Raw genomic sequence first — 19,763 nt, 5'->3', positions numbered from 1 at the left:
GGATTTTGCAGGGCTCTCTCCTCAGGCAGCAAGTCCACTCCTTCATTTGATTCTCTGAGATCTTCTGGTTACTTTTAGGAGTCGCTGCCCACGAGGCAAAAAAACTATTCTTTCATGTTTCTCCTCCATGCAATAATGGTTCCCAGTGAGATGACCTACAGTTACGGTGGGAGATAACCTATGGAGCCTTACTGTCCACTCTGTGAGGGCTGCGCACAGAGGTGTAAAGGAGAGGCCCCTTCAAGGGCCGCAGATGAGGAATCCCCTGCGCTCAATTTCTTCCACTAGGCCTCACAAGCTCTCTGTAGCAGCCAGGTTTCACGCAGCTCATCGTCATTACTCCATCCAGCACCAGCCAATGTCTCATATAGAATCCGATGCAAGAAGGCTCTATTTTAGCTGCCTCAGGCAGCCACCAAAGAAGTTTGTATTTCTGCATAACAACACTGATAGACAGTAGAAAGATGACACAGAAGCCACAATCAGGACGTCGGCCTCATTAAACTGCACTCCACTGAGCCTTCCTCAGGCTCTGCTCCTATCGCTTCACTTGTGCCACGAGAAAGGCCAGAGCCAGATCTGCAGCTTGCACAGGAATGTGCCATCTTGAAGCCCAGTTGGCCCTACTCCTACCATTTTTATTGTGGACATTTTCTTGAGGAGAAATATCACTTAGGGTAATACTGTAAAGTGTAAAGACAGGGTTTCTAGGATTGGTTTCTAGAGCTTCCCAGGTGGCAAATCACAGTTTTTTTTAGCACTAGAAACTGAGTTACTCTGCTTTGCCAGAGCAAATAAGTAATTTTTAGTTCACTACATATCGAACTGTTTTTGTTCTTACGGCTCTGTGGTTAGTGGCAAGTTGACATTTACTGCTAAAAGAAATACAGAGGTAGGCATACGTCTCGTCCTAAGGTGTGCCTGTTCTAATTAGGTTAAACATTCTAAATCAATAAAATATTTTTTTTATTTTTAAATTATCGGTTCCACCGTCATCCTGCAGGATTTCATTTAGGCCATGCCACGGTAAGTGAAAGGTCAGTCTGACGCTTCAGTCACTAGGTGCTAGTTACTCGTTGCACACAGTAACTGAAAAAGGTGGCATGTGAATTCTGAAAGACCCCTGCAATGGTCAAGTTTACATACCTTATTATGTCAAGACCAATGAATATTTATGATCTGCATGCCACAAACTGAATAATTTGAAGGCACTTTAATATTAATTTGTCTTATGGCTTGCAGCTGATCAAGAGGACACTACATTTAAACGTGTGCTTTGTGCAAACCTGTCAAACTGCTCTCAATATCTAATGTGACTGTGTTTGCCTGCTTTGTTTACATAAAGTAGTGAGCAGTGTTCTGGAGAGTTAACATTTGAGGAGAGCAACAGAAACCAGCATAGTAATTTATGCAGCCCTCTTCAAGAGCTTAAAACACAAAAGGTCCATGAATCTTTGGCTAAACGAACAGTTTGCTCTTGTTTAAATAAGTACAGCTATTCACATAGCATAGGTAACAGCAGCGCGCAGCCTCAATACAGAACTTAATACAGAAATTCCCAGCATGGAATCCAGGGGCGCATTAAAGGACTCATTCAGGATTTTGCGGCTACACCAGAGGCAGCAAAGAGGAGGGGGCTCTAATCCCCAGAGGCACCCGCGCCAGGGGCTGCTCCCGAGTAGCGTCACTCCTGCCCATTAAACCAACACAGGGCCTCCGCAGCCCGGGCTAAGAGCGGGCCCGTCCGTGCCCATCAGGGGCCGGTAGAGGCTGGGCTGGGCTAGCCCTACCCCTTTTGCCCGTTACCAGAAAAATCATCGCTGCTGGTGTTTTTGACGTCTACCAACTTGAAGGATAAGGTAGAGAGGCGTGGACCTCGTTTGGTTTTATAAACACCGCGCCTAGTTATAGTTACATCCTGTACTGGGTCACTGTTGAGGAAGTTGCAAGTTGAGTGGGGGCGATCTGTGTAATTAAGGGCAATAATGAGTAAAAGAAATAATCCCAAGGAAAAACAAGGAACTGGTCATGTTGGGACCTTGGATGCCTTTTTAACAAGAGCAGAATCGGTTTTGGCGCATGAAATTGAACTTACAGAGAGAGGCTCTCCTTGGACACTTTGATCATGCAAAAACGCTCCTCTTTAGGACAAGGGTATTTAGCCACTGCCACTAACAGACTGAACCTGAGCCAACTTGTAGGTGAATCTGGCTCTGTTGGAGTTCCAACTGTGGATCCATCTTTACCCCCTAACACCACCACAGATGGAGACTCCAACATTAACCACAAGCAATCAATGACCAACCAAGTGGGAACAACCCATCTAGATACGAACGCTAAAAAGAGAAAGGGAGCTGGACCGGTAAAACAAAGAACTACAAAACGGATCTTTAAGGAGAAAGATACTGGGGGTAACAACTCGGACACAGGACTCTCACTACAGCTAAGATCTACTAGATGCACTAGACAAAATGAAATTGTTAGCCATCTTGCTGTGGGGGCTGAGCATTCTTGTGACTCTGACTTAGTGAAGAGATTAGAAACTATGATGACTGTCTTATTGAATCCTATATTGTACAAATTGTCTCAAATAGAGGAAAAATTGACAGCTTTGGAGACCTCTTATCTCTCAAATCACCCCCCCCCCAATATCACTGTATTAACTGATGTAGTTAGATCTAATTCCAAGCTAGGTATAGACTCCTCTGCAAGGTCCGATAGGCCTAATGTTGTCACTGTTGTGACTGATGGGATGGGAAACCATGCCCTACAACAAACTACTGGGCTTTCTACTGTTCCTCCTGGCTTTGTCCGTGATTCTGCTAATAACCTGAGAGCTAACGTATGTAAAACCCACGATAGGACCCAAACGCAGAAACAGCTACAAGGTAATCTTGAGAATATTGGTTGCTCAAGGTTGTATGACGAACAACAAATATCCACTACTTCTACTGCTACTCTCCCACGTCCTATTAGACCTATACCTGCAACTTGTCTGGCGGGAGGGCCACAGGGAGGGTTACAGTCTTTAAGCTCGACTAGGGGAGTTTCTCAGCATCAAGATGAATTTGCGAAACCAAAGTCAGCAATAGATCTCCCTCCAGCTGCTTGTCCGTATGTTATGGCTCTAGCTAACATCCCAGAACTTAATTCTAATACATTAGAAAATACGGAGCAGCTAATAAATAAATCCCATCATTGGTTATCTAAATGTTTAGGTGAAAGTTCTAATGTTTATCATAACATTATCATGGCGAGGAGGGTATCCTGGGTTTGTGAGAGCCCCATAAACTATCAAAGGCAATTGTATCGTAGTACATTTTGATAGCTGCCATGTTGTGGGTGATTTATTATCAATCCTTCCAAATATGCCTTAATTTCATTCTGAAATATTTGTTCTACCTCTGGGTTTCTTTTATAAACCTTATTCTATCCCACAGCTGCCACAGTTCCCACATTTTAGCCAGCAAACTATCTGGAAGCCTCCTCGCCACCTGTTCAATCAACCTCTCCCAACTCCAGTTCCCCCGCTTTCTTTAAGAAATAGATTTGCCGCATTAGAAGGCCTGTCTGTCTGTGACTGACTGGATTCTCAGTCTATGTCAATTAGTGGGAATGTTGCTCTAGATCTGCACAAAAGGTCTCCCTTGCACACTATTACTTCTATCACCTCTGTAGTGACCCTAGTCAGACGTAAAAGCAGTTCTAACTTGTCCCAGTGCCTGACATCTTGAGGGAATTCTACTGGTTTCACATCGGCTATGTCTTGGAACATTGCTGGTTATAACCAAAAAAAGGTCTAATAATGAATCACTTTCCTTGTTGACTTCTAGTGATATAGTGTGCCTTCAAGAGACCTGGGAAAGGGACCCAATATATCTGAACGGGTACCGCTCCTTTCACACTGCAGCTGTTCAGTCATCTGCTGGTCGGGCTAAGGGCGGTCTTCTGACATTTTTCTCTAACTTTCCACCGTTTAAGGTGAAGGTATTTTTGCAGCGGTGTTGGCAACTCTGGAAAGAGACGTTATTGAGTTACAGGATAAATCCAGCGAACCCTGTAATATAATCTGGCTTGGGGATTTTAATGCTCACCCTTGTGATAAGCTTAATGCGTTAGTTTGTGGAATACAGGATGACGAAGGAGACTGTGTCCCCCATTTCTGTCATAATGAATGTGGTAATACCCTGAATAGATTAGTAATGATAAATAATCTTGCTTTTTTAAATGTCTCTGATGACTTAACTGGTCAGTTTGAATGTACTTTTTTAAACCATTTTTCGTCTTCTACCCTTGATTATGTCTTGGTTTCTGATGCAACAATTGGTCTTTTTTCTCACTTTAAGACTCTGTTTTATTCATTAAGTGATCATGCTGCAGTAACCTTCCACATGCAAACCACTAAGGAAATGGAGTGTCCCTATAAACTCCCTACAAATCCCGTGATTGCAAGAGAGAACGGTATCGCCTTAAAGTGGGAAAAGGTGGACACTGGGAGTTTGTTTGGCAAATTTTGTCTCTAAACGTTATGGGGAAATAATCCGCTGTTTAGACTCGGATTTGCACAATAGCATGCACCTGGATTTTGACTCAATTTTAACTGGCCAATCTAAAAAATATAGTTGGTTTGATAACAATTGTGACAAAACCTTAAAGAGTCTGCATGTAGCCTTGAAGGCCAAACCACGAGACACAATACTGGTAAAAGGCTTGCGTCAAGCCTACAAAAATGCAAGGACCACTAGACTGAGGTTTTTAAAAGAAGAATGGAGGGAAAACTTGCAAAAGGCTGCTATATTAAAAAGTTCACAAGCTTTCTGGTCTTTGATTAATGCACCGTTTTTAAAGCACGAGCAGGCTATGACTACAGATACCAATGTTGACTAAGAGGAATGGGTGACTCACTTTGAAGCCCTCTTTGGGATGGACGACATGACATTTTCTCAATCCTTTCCCCATGCTTTGGAGACTGATTAGCCTCCTGTTAGCTTTACACTTGCTGAAACAAGGCATGCTTTAAATCAAAGTAAACGAGCAAAGGCTCCAGGACCGGATGGAGTTCCTATAGATTTATTCTTAGATAATCAAGATCTACGGGCTCCACTTTTAACAAATGTGTTTAACAAAATTGCCCAATCAAATGCACCGCCATCGTGGAAAACAACTGTAATCATTCCCATATACAAAGAAGGGGATAAGTCAATTTCGAAAAACTATAGACCTATCTCCTTAATAGACTCTACTGCAAAGTTAATGGGCAGATTGATTTTAAATTGGTTAGAGGATTGGGCACTGGAGAAGAATATTATTATCCCATGCCAATTTGGTTTTAGAAAAGGGAAAGGCACGGTAGATCAGTGTCTGAACTTGAGTCCAATTATGGCAAAATACACGGCTGCAAAAAAAGGTCATCTCCGTTTAGCCTTCATGGATCTGTCCACAGCCTTCGACTGCATGGCACAGCCTAGGCTGTGGCAGATCATGGAGGAGATGGGCATTGACCTGAAGATCATTAATATTATTTCTGACCTGTACACAGATGCTTCAGCCTGTGTCCACTATGGGAGGAATGGCGAGTGCACAAGGTTTTTTAAATTGCAAGAGGTGTGAGGCAGGGGTGCGTTCTTGCCCCCTTCCTATTCACACTCTATACCAATGGTGTAGAATCTGCACTGTTAAGCTCTACACCAGATGTCCCTTATATTAATTCAGTAAAAGTGGCAATTTTATTATACGCGGACGCTGCCGTAATTTTAGCTCACACTAGTAATGCACTGCGTTGTCTAGTCCAGGATTATACACAATTTATGTGCAATTTAAGCATGAAAGCAAATTACTCAAAGTCATTTATGTTAGTAGCACGTTCAAAGCATCAAAACTATCCGCAAATTACTACTGAAGGGGGGAAAATGGGGGTTGTCGATTCTTTTAACTATTTAGGGATTATGTTTGACTCAATCAAAATGGCAAAAGATGATTGCTAATAGAGGAACTCAGAGGGAAAAAATAATTGGGGCTTTAAATAAGTTTATTAAAAAAAATGGTTTAAAACCAATAGACTTAATAAAAACAGTGTATCAAGCCAAGACTGTATCAGCCGCCAGTTATGGGGCAGCTGTCTGGGGAAAGAAAGACTATACAAAATTGCAGATTATTGAAGATAATTTCATAAAAAGGGTCCGTTCGTTACCAAAGTCATGTGCCAACTATAAGTGTCACATGGAATTGAGTGCCCCCTATATAACCGATATAATTGCAATGGCCCCTATCCTAATGTGGCACTCAATATGGCGAAAGGAGTCCCTTGCTTTGACAAGAGATATTAGTAAAGATGTCCTGAAACTAGATGGAGTAGGTAACATTGCTTGGCTAAATTATGTTGAAACAGAAAGCTTCCAGCTTGTCTACAATTAAATTCAACCCTCACAATGGTTGCGATGAAGAACAACAGACTGGTGCCTCTGCCTTTCTCTCAACTTTATGTGCTTTTTATAGTCCAGCTTTTATGCTCTGAACAGATTATGGCAGGACTTTGGCGATTTTATTTTTCCAAAACGCAAATGGCGACTTCTGTAAAAACCCTAAGATTTCAAAAGCCTTTCTCTAGGACGGTTCTATGGCGGTGGAGCCCTTATCCAGAAGCTGAAGCTGTCAGCACAGCCAGGAGGAAAAACAACTGCTGAAGACTGATATTAAACTGGCTTGTAAACATCCCGGCTTCATTTGTCAGATGTTCTCCTGACTCTCTGTGGCACTAGTTTTCCTTCACACTCATTCCCTTGCTCCTCCCTCCCCTTGTGACTCCCATTCTCCTCCTCCTATTGCACCTGTTTTCCAGCCTTCACCCAAAGAGTGCCACAACTTCTTTGATTCTCCCCACTTCCGGTACCTTCTTCACACTTCATTTTGTTACCCATATGAAATACATGATGCTGGAGAGGCCTGTTAGTGTAGACCCAATCCTGCCTCTTGCCAGTAGATGGTAGTAGTATGTAAGGGGCTATAGTACCAGCACCATGTAGTTCACACTGAGGATTTAAAGCTGGGAAATGCCCCGGTTACTTACCGGTAATCTTCATTACTCCGAGTCCTTGTCTTCCTTGCCACAGTAATCACCATTGAGCCTCCGGATCCCACAGAAACTCCAAGCAAAAGTCATCATTCTAGTCTCCCTCTCCCTCTCCCAATATGGCCTCCGGTGGTGACAGCCAGGAGGAGGCGAGGAAGACGGACGAGGAGGTAATGGGGTGAGAGAGTGGTGCCTGCAGGAGCACAGCTTGTATATTGAATTCTCCACTATCCCAGGCTCCAGGCATCGATCTTTCCAGCTCTACATTGCTGACAGGCACAGGGCAACTTTGCTGGTTCTGTATATAGGCATGCTTTTTGCGACAGGCACATTTTGTGGCTGTTGTAAGAAAACCACAATTTTTGCTTTTTTTGATAACATTGTTTTGTTTTGGGGTCTGCAAAATGTGACAAACATTTCTGCAATATCCTGGGTGCATATCTGAAATAAATGCGAGGACCCCAGAAGAACATCCTAAAACTCCTTTAAGAATATAAATACATTTTAAAAAGAACATTAATAGTTTTAAACATTGTGCATTTTATAAACATTATGGTTTTCCTCGCATTACTGATGAGTCTTGCTTCTGTATAGTTTTACAAACCTTTTTAATGAGCTCTGTCAAGAATAGTCGCCTGTATTTCACAGAGGGTGGGTGTCTGACGCAGAGAGGGTCAAGAACTGTCTACAACAACAACAGACAAATATGTTACAACAATATCATAATTTCAGAAGATGCAGACAAACAAACTTAACATTCTTAATATATAGGAATTGTTGTTATGGTGTGATCAAAACTAATGAGTCACTGAGTTACATTACAACCTCAGAGTGGGGCGTAGATGAGGCCTCAAATGGTATATAGGGGGTGTCAAGTAGCAGAGACTATTATATACTTCAGACGGCTTATCACAAACAAGCATTTGCAATGCAATAGGTCTCGCATTAGGAAAGTTTGAGCTATTGGTATTGTAAATGACAAATTTTGTATTTATGTGTTGGTTTTGAAAATAGCAACATTAATACCTTTGTCATTTACAATGCCAATGTACTATGTGTTGTATTTACGTGACTTAGATGTATTGATATCACAAATAACAAGGCCTTCTTTTCATTTTTTTAAATAATTAATACTTAAATTAAAGTTATTGTAATTTATAATGGCAATAGCTTAAACTTTTGTAAATAACTTTTGTGAAGATTATGTTCAGTGTATTTTATTGTGACGAAAATCCAAGAACAGAGTGAAATATTAACATATTTTTGTGACATTTGTAATAAAGCTTGAAACATTGAGAGAACATATTTGAACCAGTTGTTGTTGAATGGTTGCACAGACTGGTGCTGTGGTGGCGCGGATTGATGTTGTGGTGGCGGCGAGTGATGCTGTGGTTTTCAGTGATGCTGTGGTAGCACATAGTGATGTTGTGGTGCCCCTGAGTGATGCTGTGGTGGTGCTGAGTGATACTGTGGTGATGCGATAGATAGAGTGAGTGCGATAGATAGATAAAGTGAGTGCGATAGATAGAGGGAGAGCGATAGATAGATAGAGTGATGGCGATAGATAGATTGATGGCTAGATAGAGTGAGGGCAATTGATAGACAGATAGAGTGAGTGCAATACATAGATAAAGTGAGTGCGATAGATAGAGGGAGGGCGATAGATAGATAGAGTGATGGCGATAGATAGATTGATGGCTAGATAGAGTGAGGGCAATTGATAGACAGATTATTGCTGACGCTACGCAGAAGCTTCGCTGCAAGGTAAGAGACGGCGTTCTCCTGCGCTTGCTTTCTGGTTCTAGACAGGGGAAGCTCAACCCCCCTACGCCGCAGCCACCAAGTCAGAGTTCGGCGCCTACCTCACGCGCTGCGAACTCATTGAAACCATCAGAGCCTCCCTGCGCTGTGGGAGAACTCCTTCAGCACCAAGCAGGTGTAAGGCTACTTTAGGAGCATTGTGAGAGAACCGAACTATAACCGTTCCAGACCTGACTTTGTACACTGGGGAGAGAGTGCCTTAACTGCTCTCTCGGTGTTGCGGACCTGTGTACATTCTGTGTTCTGAGAGCAGTTTGAAAAAGTACTGCATCACGCTCTGGGAGAGCTAGTGACATAACTGCGCTCCCTGCCTAGCGAAATTGTTAGCAGGAGTTTTACCTGGCATATGGGCTGACTAACATTGGGTCCAAAAGCCCCTGGTGATTCTAACCCGGATTACTGTACCCCACGTTGGAGAGTGCCAGGACTGGCATTCGTGCGGGGGACGGTTTGAGACCGGAAATTCGATTGTCATTTTCGGCCATTGCTGTGTACAGTGCCCTCCGTTGGGGAGTGTCCGGACGGGCACTCATGCGGAGGACGGGTAAAGGAGGTAGGGAACATTAGGGTGGTGTTAACCCTTTTTTGTGCTGCTAGGGAGTATTATCCCTCTATTGAATCTTCTGTTTACTAGTAAAGAACCTTCAACCCTTTTCCTTGAACTGAGTCTGCTTTCCTACAGTACAAGAGCACCACAGGTAGACTATAGGTTACACCCAATCCTGAGGGCAATCAGGGATTACACAGTATTATTTTATAATCCTCCTTTTACTGTACGCACTTTAATTTACTATGGGGTGCCGCTCGTTCTGAGGTTCTTTGCCCAGCAACCTTCGCCCTTCGCTACAGGAGTAGCTTTGCAGTCTCTCAACTCCCAGGGAACTGTTTGTGTGGATAAGACCAACTCCGTGGCCGCAGAGGAGGCGAGAGGCGCGGCCCCCGGGACTGCGAGGACCAGCATTCACCACCAGCAGCTGGGTCCTCTTCCCGCGTGAGCCGCGCCCCCTCCCAGTGGCCGCCACCAGCTGACCGTACTTCACCTCTCGCGGCCCCCGCTACGTGGGTGCCGCTCGTTCTGAGGTTCTTTGCCCAGCAACCTTCGCCCTTCGCTACAGGAGTAGCTTTGCAGTCTCTCAACTCCCAGGGAACTGTTTGTGTGGATAAGACCAACTCCGTGGGCCGCAGAGGAGGCGAGAGGCGCGGCCCCCGGGACTGCGAGGACCAGCATTCACCACCAGCAGCTGGGTCCTCTTCCCGCATGAGCCGCGCCCCCTCCCAGTGCCTGCCTCCAGCTGACCGTACTTCACCTCTCGCGGCCCCCGCTACGCGGGAGCCGCTCGTTCTGAGGTTCTTTGCCCAGCAACCTTTGCCCTTCGCTACAGGAGTAGCTTTGCAGTCTCTCATCTCCCAGGGAACTGTGTGTGTGGATAAGACCAACTCCGTGGCCGCAGAGGAGGCGAGAGGCGCGGCCCCCGGGACTGCGAGGACCAGCATTCACCACCAGCAGCTGGGTCCTCTTCCCGCGTGAGCCGCGCCCCCTCCCAGTGCCCGCCTCCAGCTGACCGGCTGGACTGGGCCTATTCTTTAACATCTGTCTCCGGTATCCCCTTTGTATGTCAGCCTTATCTATCAGATACGTTTTTTGTCTTCACGTGACTTTTTAGTTAAATCATGTCCACAAGGGGAAGCAGGAGCAAGACGGCCCAGGGATTGGGCCAGATTACCGGCCCAATAGACCAATTTATCACCAAAGCTAATGAAGCAATTAATCAGGGGATCGTACTCTTAGAAAGACGTGTCTCGCAGGATCTTGCTGCTGCACGAAGGTCTTCAATGGGCCTTTTGGCCCTAGCTACAACACCTATCCAGACGGGTGCAAGCGCCCCACTACTGCATGAAGCTCGTGCCGATATTCACACTATTCCAAGGAACGTTGATCTATCTGCTACACGTCTCTCACTGGACGTAGATACCATGGAAGACTTGGAGAAATCGCCGATCATGTTGATAAGCCCCACCCAATCGGTCCCGCAAACTTTAGTAGACCTTTCGAACATACCGGACAAGGGGATAAGGGAGGGGAGCTATCCCTAAACATAACGGCGTTAGGCATAAAGACAAATATAAACGGCCTTGCCCTTTAAATCAAAATAGACCTAGCAAATCCCCCAAGTGTCTCCAAGAAATAACGTCACAAATTCCTCACTTGCAGATATAGATGACCTTCCTACAGCATCTGTACTTACGGGTGCTGACGAGAGGGGGGTGGCAGCTAGTAAAAATATCAATTCTGTCCTAAATGTGCAACTGCTGGCCACCATTGAGGATCTAATAAAGACTCATTTACTTCCAATTGAACGATCCTTAATGAGCATTGAGAAACAAATTGCCAAGCTCATTAATCACTCAAATCATTTAAATCATCCAAACAGTGTCACTGCACATAATACACTAGCTCCTCCTAATGTGACTGTCAACAAGGCCACTATTGCACAGAAAACTATTGCACAGAAACCTTTAGCTTCGTTATCAACACCTAAAAAACCCACGATTCCTACCAACCGGCAAGTCAATGCAAAAGAGGCCAAGGGTATAACACAGCAAATACAGGGGAAGACTGGAGCACCCATTGACTTAAATAAATCTAAACTTAAGTCTCTTCCACCTAAGACCCCAGATATACAACAGGGAGGTGATACCATCAAAAAGCCAGTAAGACCCAAGAGGCCCATTCATCTTCCCCCAGAGGCAAGCCCCTTCACTGTGATCCTCACGGGGGTTCCAGAACTTCTGGAAAACTCGAGAGAATCTACTTGGTCCCTAACAAATAAAGTGAAGCAATGTCTCAGCATAAATAGACCTATTCCCCCTAACTGCAACAGTAGATTTTCTATGGTACGTAGGGTCTCCTGGATCGGGGACACAAGGAAAAGAACACAGGGGGACTGTGTCATCATAAATTTTGATGACCCAGGTACGGTAAGATACATTTGTTCTTGGACAGCTTTGGAAAAAAAGGGAAGTATAGATGCCAACCGCCTGTCCTTCTTTTACCCTCCATAGTTCTCCTATGATCAAGACCCCCCCTTTAGTTGGAATCAATCTCCTGGGTGGAGCTGGTCCCAAATAGACACACGCAGCAGGAGACGGGAATGGGAACCCTACTCCTGGAATTCCAGGAGAGAGCAACCGTACATAGAGGGATGGAGAGGGGTACCAACCAGCAACCGTTTTTCAGCTCTAGAAATGGTGGATTGACCACTACACAACCAAACATCCCCAAAGTACGAACCAACATATCTTCTGCCACCTGTAACCTTAGGGGTACCCCAAAGTCAAGGTAATGAACTACATGTCCCTTTGGACAATTGGAAAACAGAGGTACAGACCAAAAAATCAGGGGCATCCAATAAAAACTTATATACGCAACAAACACCCCCTAGTGCACATGTAATAAGAACTGATGCCAATGAAGGCATAATTATAAATTCTATCTCTAGTCCTAGGTGTAATGTGGAGTCTATCCTGACATGCCCATACCACGGTGCACAGACGTACTATCTGAAGGAATTTCAGACTTACCCCCGAACTCAGTCCTTGGATCAATACAGACCAATATTCCGTCAAATAGCCACGATATAAATCAAAACATGTATTTTTTAACTTGGAATGTTGCTGGTCTTTCAAAAAAAGCGAATGATCCAATCTTCCTGAAATTCATAAATAATTTTGACATAATAGCATTGCAGGAATGCTGGGATCTGGTACCTACTAATTTAGATGGTTTCAGCACTAATTTGACCCCAGCTATCCAGTCAAATAAAGGTAGATGTTCAGGCGGACTCTGTTTATATGCCTCAAATAGGGCAAATTTCCTACTAGAGAGAATAGAATTGCCTCCAGCCAGCCCCAATAATAATAAAATTGGTCATTCTCTGCAGGCCTTCCGATTGACTGGGAAAGAGGTTGTCAGTTCCCTTATAATTAACCTATATAACAACATAGCGAGGGATGACCAACCTGCATTTACAGATCATTTGTCTAAACTTCTGAAGAAGGGAGCGGGAGGGGACAGATCTGATAGCCGTATAGTAATTTTGGGAGACTTTAACTGTCATTTATGTCCATACAGCGGAACAAGGGTCTGTGATATAAGAGGCCTAAATGGTGACTATACTACCCATTTTGAGCACACACCTGTTGGAAACCGCTTGAATAACTTACTACATGAATGGGATTTGGGCTTCTTTAACGAACTAACTGTACCCATGACCGACTTTCAACCCACATTTCATGGAAGGGGGTTACTTACGACAATAGATTTTATTTTGATGTCCAATAGTTATCATGGCGATGCCCTAGAAGCCAGGAGAGAAGATATAGTTATGAGCGATCACTACCCGATTAGTGCTAAAACTTACACTGCCTCAAGTAGGAGCCAATCTGGGGATACAACGGAAAATCTTTATTCTCATTCAATATCCCTGGCATCCATAAATGGCTATTCCATAAAATGGTCCAAAGTTGATACGGTTAAATTTTTGGAAAAACTGATTACGTCTGACCCTGACCTCTTTCAGACATGCCTTGAATACCCCCCTAAACCACGAGCAATCAAATTTGCCTTCGAAAAAATTGCAATACTAATTAGAAAAAATCTAACTAGAAAACAAAAAGAAAGTCTTGGGGCTAAGAGTTTAGGTTGGTTTAATTCTGAATGTTCAAAAACACATAACACTCTTGGACATACTTAAAAAATCACCTAAAAACCAATCTGAGATAAGAACTGCTCGACTTGCCTATGGACAGGCAATCAAAAATAGGAAAAGGGGGGGGCGTGGCTGGCAGCCGAACATGGCGGCAGCGTAACGTAGGAGCTCCGGAGAAGAGGCGACATCCATTCTAAATCCGGCACATTTATCCGCCCTGAAACGTTCCCTGACGGGGCACACCGGGTCTAGGTCTGGGCGGTGACCAGCGGAGCGAATTTGGAGGCTGACGGACACCGGAATCAGCGGCGGCAGCACTCGGCGCAGTGAGGCCTGTGGTGGGAGACTGACAGCGGCCTATCCTGAACCTGTGGCCCGACCGGAAGTGAGTGAGTGAGTGTGGAAGGGTATGCTCAGACATGAGTCCCTTGCTCATTGCACCATCAGGATTCAAGCAAGCCGGGCCGAAGACGGCTGTAATGCCAGAAACCGGTCCCCGGAAGCTTGTTTCCTTTCCAGTGAAGAATTGGAAAAAAATCAGATACTCTGTCCATCACCACCCCTTTTTGTAATCGGAAGTGAGGGGTCGGCGGGGTCCCTACACCGGAATCGGTCGCCAGCGGAGAAAGACTGAAACTCGTCGGAGTCGGTGGGTGCGTCGACCTGAGCAAAGCCGGCGGATCCTACACCGGTGTGAGTACTCCCGCTGAGGGAACCGGTAAGGAGGAGGACGGCTGCAGCGGAGGTAACGAAAATCCGCCGGGCGGCGGGGGAGGCGCAGCACACGCGAGAACCGGTGGGGGACTGAGGCCAGATCCAGTGACTGCGGGCAGTGGGGTACAAGGTTGGTTAACTCCGTACGCCCCATTCTTTGGATTCGGAGCCCGGATGGAAGGTTGCGCTGGGGCTCGCGGCGCACAACGGAGACCGGGTGCACTTTTGGGGCAAGGCACGTCCGGGTGGCGGCACTCCGTCCCTACGCCTGCCTCTGGAAGCGCTGGAATTGGACCCCCACACGACACCCGAAGAACTGCACGGGCCGTCCCCTCCCCCCCCTGAGGTGCGGAAAACAGATCACGCGGACCCCGTGCAGCAGCCGAGAAGGTCCTTGAGGCCAGTGGTGGGGCAAGCGGGAAGGGAGGCCTGGACTTGGCGTGCTGCCTGAACATCAGCGGACGCCGGTGGACCCACCCCCCCCCATACGCGAGGGTGGACTGTTAGTAAAGTGGACATCTACGTCCTCGTCAACCCACTCCACCTGTGGCCTGCTACGAATTCTGTACCAGAGGTCGGCCGCACATCCCGCGCTGGCGGACGAAGGTCGGCAAGAGGATCGGAGGCTCAGATCGGAACGAAGATACCGCGACTCGCGGAAAACTACGATCACGGACGCAGCCATGGCTGGTAGGGGCCCTAGACAGACAGCAACGCAGGCCAAACTTGAAAAATTCGCCTACGACAAAGCTAATCCACAAACGGATTCGCGTCACTCCCCTGGAAAGGCGCAAGATGGTGACGGGACGAAGAAAGCGACATTGGAGGACGTAATGCACGCTCTGGCACAGGTTCAAACAACAGTGGGCTCTACAGCAACAGAAGTCACCCTGATCAGAGCAGATCTGCAAAAAATGAACGAAAGGGTAAAGCAGGTGGAAGTGGTGACGAAATCCTTGGTGGAAGATGTTTCAGAACTACAGACAGCGATGGAGAAAATGGTGGCCGAAAACAAATCACTCAGAGACAAGCTGGACGACCAAGAAGGACGCTCGAGGAGGAACAACGTACGAATCCTGGGGGTCCCGGAATCAGAGGGTAAAGGGGCGATGGACCTCTATGTGGAAGACCTGGTTAAAACCCACCTGCAACCCAAGGGACTCTCCCATTTCTTTTCGGTGGAAAGGGCTCACCGAGTGCCAGGCGGGACAACAAAACCGGGGGCCACTCCACGACCGATCCTGGCACGATTGTTCAATTTTCGTGACCGGGACGTCATCCTTCAGGCAGCGAGGACGTCTCCAGCTCTCCGTATCCAGAACTCGACTGTTGCCTTTTTTCCGGACTATACGGCTGAAGTGGCGCGCCGGAGGAAAACCTTCCTGGATGTTAAAAAGGCGCTGCGGGCGAAGGAGTTGCAATATTCCATGCTTTTCCCGGCGCGTCTTAGAGTGGTGGCTGAGGACAAGGTCTGGTTTTTCGACACACCGGAGATGGCCCGGGAGTGGCTGGAGGGATGGCGACCCGCTGGCCGCCCTCTGCACGCGAATAGACAGGAACGGAATCACCGAGACAGTGCATGCGAAGACTCCAGTGCATCCGGAAGAGCGGAGATGAATAAGTCACCGACATCAGAAAGCCGAGGAGCAGAAGGAGGAATTGAATGATGAATCAGAGGTGTCACTCACGTCATTGACTACCGAAAGACTCTGCTGGGTGGAACTGCCTGGACGTTGGACCTGGGGGGACCAGAGGGGGGCAGGGATGTCGCCTGCTCCGGAGGTTACTCCACCCCAGCGCGCAAGTACATGTTTCAGGGAAGGGCTAAGCACTCTGCTAAGTTGGGGTGGCGGGCGGTTGAATGTCCGTTGTGCAGGGAGGCAGGGAGGGGGGAGGTGGGGAGGGATTGTTTACTAGTTATCACAGTTTTATGGTTAGGGTCTACACACGTAACAGAACGCATTGATGGTCTAGGCCAGGATCGGGGGAGGTATGCCCCGGATTACACGCCCATTATACGCTGTCGAAGCGCCACACTACAGTATGCAGGACACGCGAACGCACACACCTGAGGAGGTGATGCCGAAAACACAAGTGGTTCCACTCCGCCTCATGTCATGGAATGTGAGAGGGCTGGGGGATAAGATCAAGAGGGGGTTGGTGATGAATGCGGTTAGACGGCAGGGGCCAGCTCTGGTGTTACTCCAAGAAACACACCTCACGGGAAACACAACCAAGGCACTTGATAGGAAGGGGTATAAGATGGCGGTACACTCGGAGTTTACTGCAGGTTCCAGGGGCACGGGCATCTTAATAAAGAAATCAACTTCATTCATCACACTGAGCACTAAGACAGACACGCAGGGATGCTTCGCAGCAATCCAAGGGCAGTGGGAGGGGAAATTTATGAACGTGGTGTCGGTGTATGCTCCTCCGGCGCTTCACTCAGTTACGCTTCCGGCGTTGGGGGACTTCCTGTTGACCCTGCCCGAGGGAGACATTATCATCGGAGGAGACTTTAATGCAGCGATAGATCCTCTCATGGATAGGTTCCCAATAGTCACCCCAATGGGAGGCCCCTCACAGATCCAGAGATTCATGACCGCCATGGGATTGATTGACCTCTGGCGTTATACGCACCCGCCACCAAACAGTATACCTACCATTCCACAGTGCACAATAGCTTATCGAGAATTGATTACTTCTTAGCTCTGGGTACCGGTGTACAACGTGTAGACGCAGTGGAAATCCACCCTAGAGGAATATCAGACCACTCCCCGGTCACGCTCACACTCACCACACAGGAGAAATCGCGTAGGCGAGTCTTCCCACTGCACGCATCATATCTCAAAATCTCCAAGTTCCGCAAAACCCTTCGCACTACGACATCGCACTACTTTACAGAAAATACCGAGTCAGTGCAGTCATCAGTCACACTGTGGGAAGCATATAAGACGGTGCTGAGGGGGCAGGCCATTGCCTCCATAGCAGGCCATAAGAAAGATAAGCAGCGTGATATTTCGGAGTTGGAACTAGCGCTGCGCACTGCTACAGTGGACCACGAGGCAAACTCTACACCTGAAACGGCGCTGGCCTTGCTCCTAAAGCAGCAGCTACTTAGGGAACACGTACGCCAACAGACGGTGTCTCAGGTGAGAGATAAGGCATACAGAGTCTACGATGTCGGAGATAAGGCGGGGAAAATGCTGGCATGGCTGGACAGGAGGGGAGATAGCGCCAGGGGAATTCAACGAATTCAAAACAGCCAAGGAGAGGTGTTCACTAGCCCAGAAGAGATAGTGGAGACACTAGCAGATCACTTTGAAGGGGTATACACGCCTGACAATATTGTATCAGCGGAATCGGTACGAGGGGCGCTGGGCGGCATCCCCCTCCAGAAGCTTTCGCCGGAAGCGGCTGAGGAGCTGGAGGCGGATCTCACAGAAGAAGAAATACAACGGGCGATCCATGACATCAAGCCGGGAAAGGCGTCTGGACCGAATGGTATTCCGATAGAGTGGTACCAGGCAGCGGCGGAGGCGCTTGGCGGTCCCCTGTTGTCCATGTACGTGGAGAGCCTCCACCAGGGCGTCCTTCCGAGTGACCAGAGGGAAGCGACCATTGTTGCAATCCCCAAGCCTGGGAAAGACCCGGGAGACTGTGCGTCGTATCGACCTATCTCTCTCCTCAACGCAGAGGTTAAAATATTAGCCAAACTCCTCGCCACTCGGCTAATGGCCTGCCTGCCGAACATTATTCACCCTGATCAGTCTGGCTTCATGCCACATAGAAACACCGCCCTCAATTTACGTAGGGTGCATAAGGTGTTGGCCAGAGCGGACAAATTGAAGGAAAAGGCGGTGATACTGGCACTCGACGCCAAAATGGCGTTCGATATGGTAGAGTGGCAGTACTTGTTCGAAGTCCTCGCGCACATGGGGGTTGGCCCGAAATTCGTGGCCTGGGTCCGGCTACTATATACTGAGCCAGTGGCACGGGTGGTGGCAAATGGCCACATATCCCGAGCGTTCCGGCTGGGGAGGGGTACCCGTCAAGGATGCCCCCTATCGCCATTGCTATTTGCGATCGCGCTGGAACCACTGGCGACCCGAATACGCTCCACCCCGCTGTTGAAGGGAATCACCTGGTCGGAAGGATGGGAGGACCGCCTGTCGCTGTACGCAGACGACATGCTGGTGTACTTGCCGGAACCGGAGCGGAGTGTGCCTGCTCTACTGGCACTATGTGACGAACAGGGGAGCATATCAGGGTATACCTTAAACTGGAGCAAATCTGAAATGTATGTCCTGCACGGCCCGGATCCCATTCTGGAAGCCAACTGCCCTCTTAAACTAGCGGGATCCGCTTTTCGATACCTGGGGATACACGTCACAAGAAACCCAGTGGAATTCTTTTAGAAAAACCTACTGCCGCTACTTGACCGCCTAAAACAAGACGTCAAGTTCTGGGCGGCGCTACCGCTGACACTTTTGGGCAGAGCGGTTCTCTATAAGATGGTGTCCCTGCCCCGGTTCTTGTATGTTCTGGAAAATACACCATACCCGGTGGACACGAGATACTTTGGTAAAGTATCCGCCCTGCTGGCAGGTCTCATGTGGAATAACCGACCAGCACGGATAGCGCAGGCCAAGTTGCAAAGAGGATGGTATGACGGCGGGATTGCATTGCCGAACCTGGAACTTTATTATTGGGCCGCCCAGCTAAAACCCATCAATCAATGGCTACACGTACACCAGGGAGATCCAGCCTATAGGGCGGACAGGGAACAATTAGGCGCCACTACGCTACTGGCGCCCTTATACGATCAGGGGAAGCTGCGCTCACTAGTGGGACCCACGAAACTTACCGTGTCGTTGTGGCACAAGGCACAGGCAAAACTGGGGTGGAAGGGGAAGCTCACACGACTCACCCCTCTGTGGGACACAAAGGCCCTGGGTAATCTGCGCTGCAGCAAAGGGTTTACATCATGGGACAACATAGGTCTATCCACGGTGGGAGACCTGTGGGACAGAGACACGGTGATCCCATTCACACGGCTGAAACAGCAATACGAACTCAGGCCCACAGAGCTATACAGGTATATACAAATACGGCACGCCCTGCTGTCGGCCATCCCTAGCGGCACGACCGTCCCGGAGGCGTCACCCATGGAAGACCGCCTCCTCACAGACTTTATGCAGGAGAAGGCGACATCGCTTACGTATCGCAAACTCTTGAATAATTTGATAGATCCCACCCTAAAACTGAAAGCCAAATGGGAGGAGAATGTCGGAGACTTAGATGACTCTGAATGGAATGAGGCCCTAGCCTCGCCTAGGGAGGTGGGAATATCAGCAAGAATTCGGCTTGTGCAATTAAAAATCCTGCATAGGGTGTACTATACGAGACATATGCTTCACACAATACACAAGATACAGCACCCGTATTGT

The 19,763-nt window shown here is 47.6% G+C and overlaps 1 protein-coding gene across 1 annotated transcript in view; it reads right to left on the bottom strand.

Moving 5' to 3' along the window:
* Positions 1-19,763, bottom strand: part of EEF2KMT (eukaryotic elongation factor 2 lysine methyltransferase) — a 197,544-nt gene that overhangs the window by 82,147 nt on the left and 95,634 nt on the right. Inside the window, exon 3 of the mRNA XM_078662965.1 lies at positions 7,674-7,754. Coding sequence (XP_078519091.1) covers positions 7,674-7,754 — 81 coding nt within the window. The remainder of the gene's footprint in view (positions 1-7,673; positions 7,755-19,763) is intronic.

The sequence above is a fragment of the Lissotriton helveticus genome, chromosome 10 (genome assembly GCF_964261635.1).
Source record: "Lissotriton helveticus chromosome 10, aLisHel1.1, whole genome shotgun sequence".
Taxonomy (NCBI): domain Eukaryota; kingdom Metazoa; phylum Chordata; class Amphibia; order Caudata; family Salamandridae; genus Lissotriton; species Lissotriton helveticus.
This window is presented reverse-complemented; position numbering and strand designations above follow the sequence as displayed.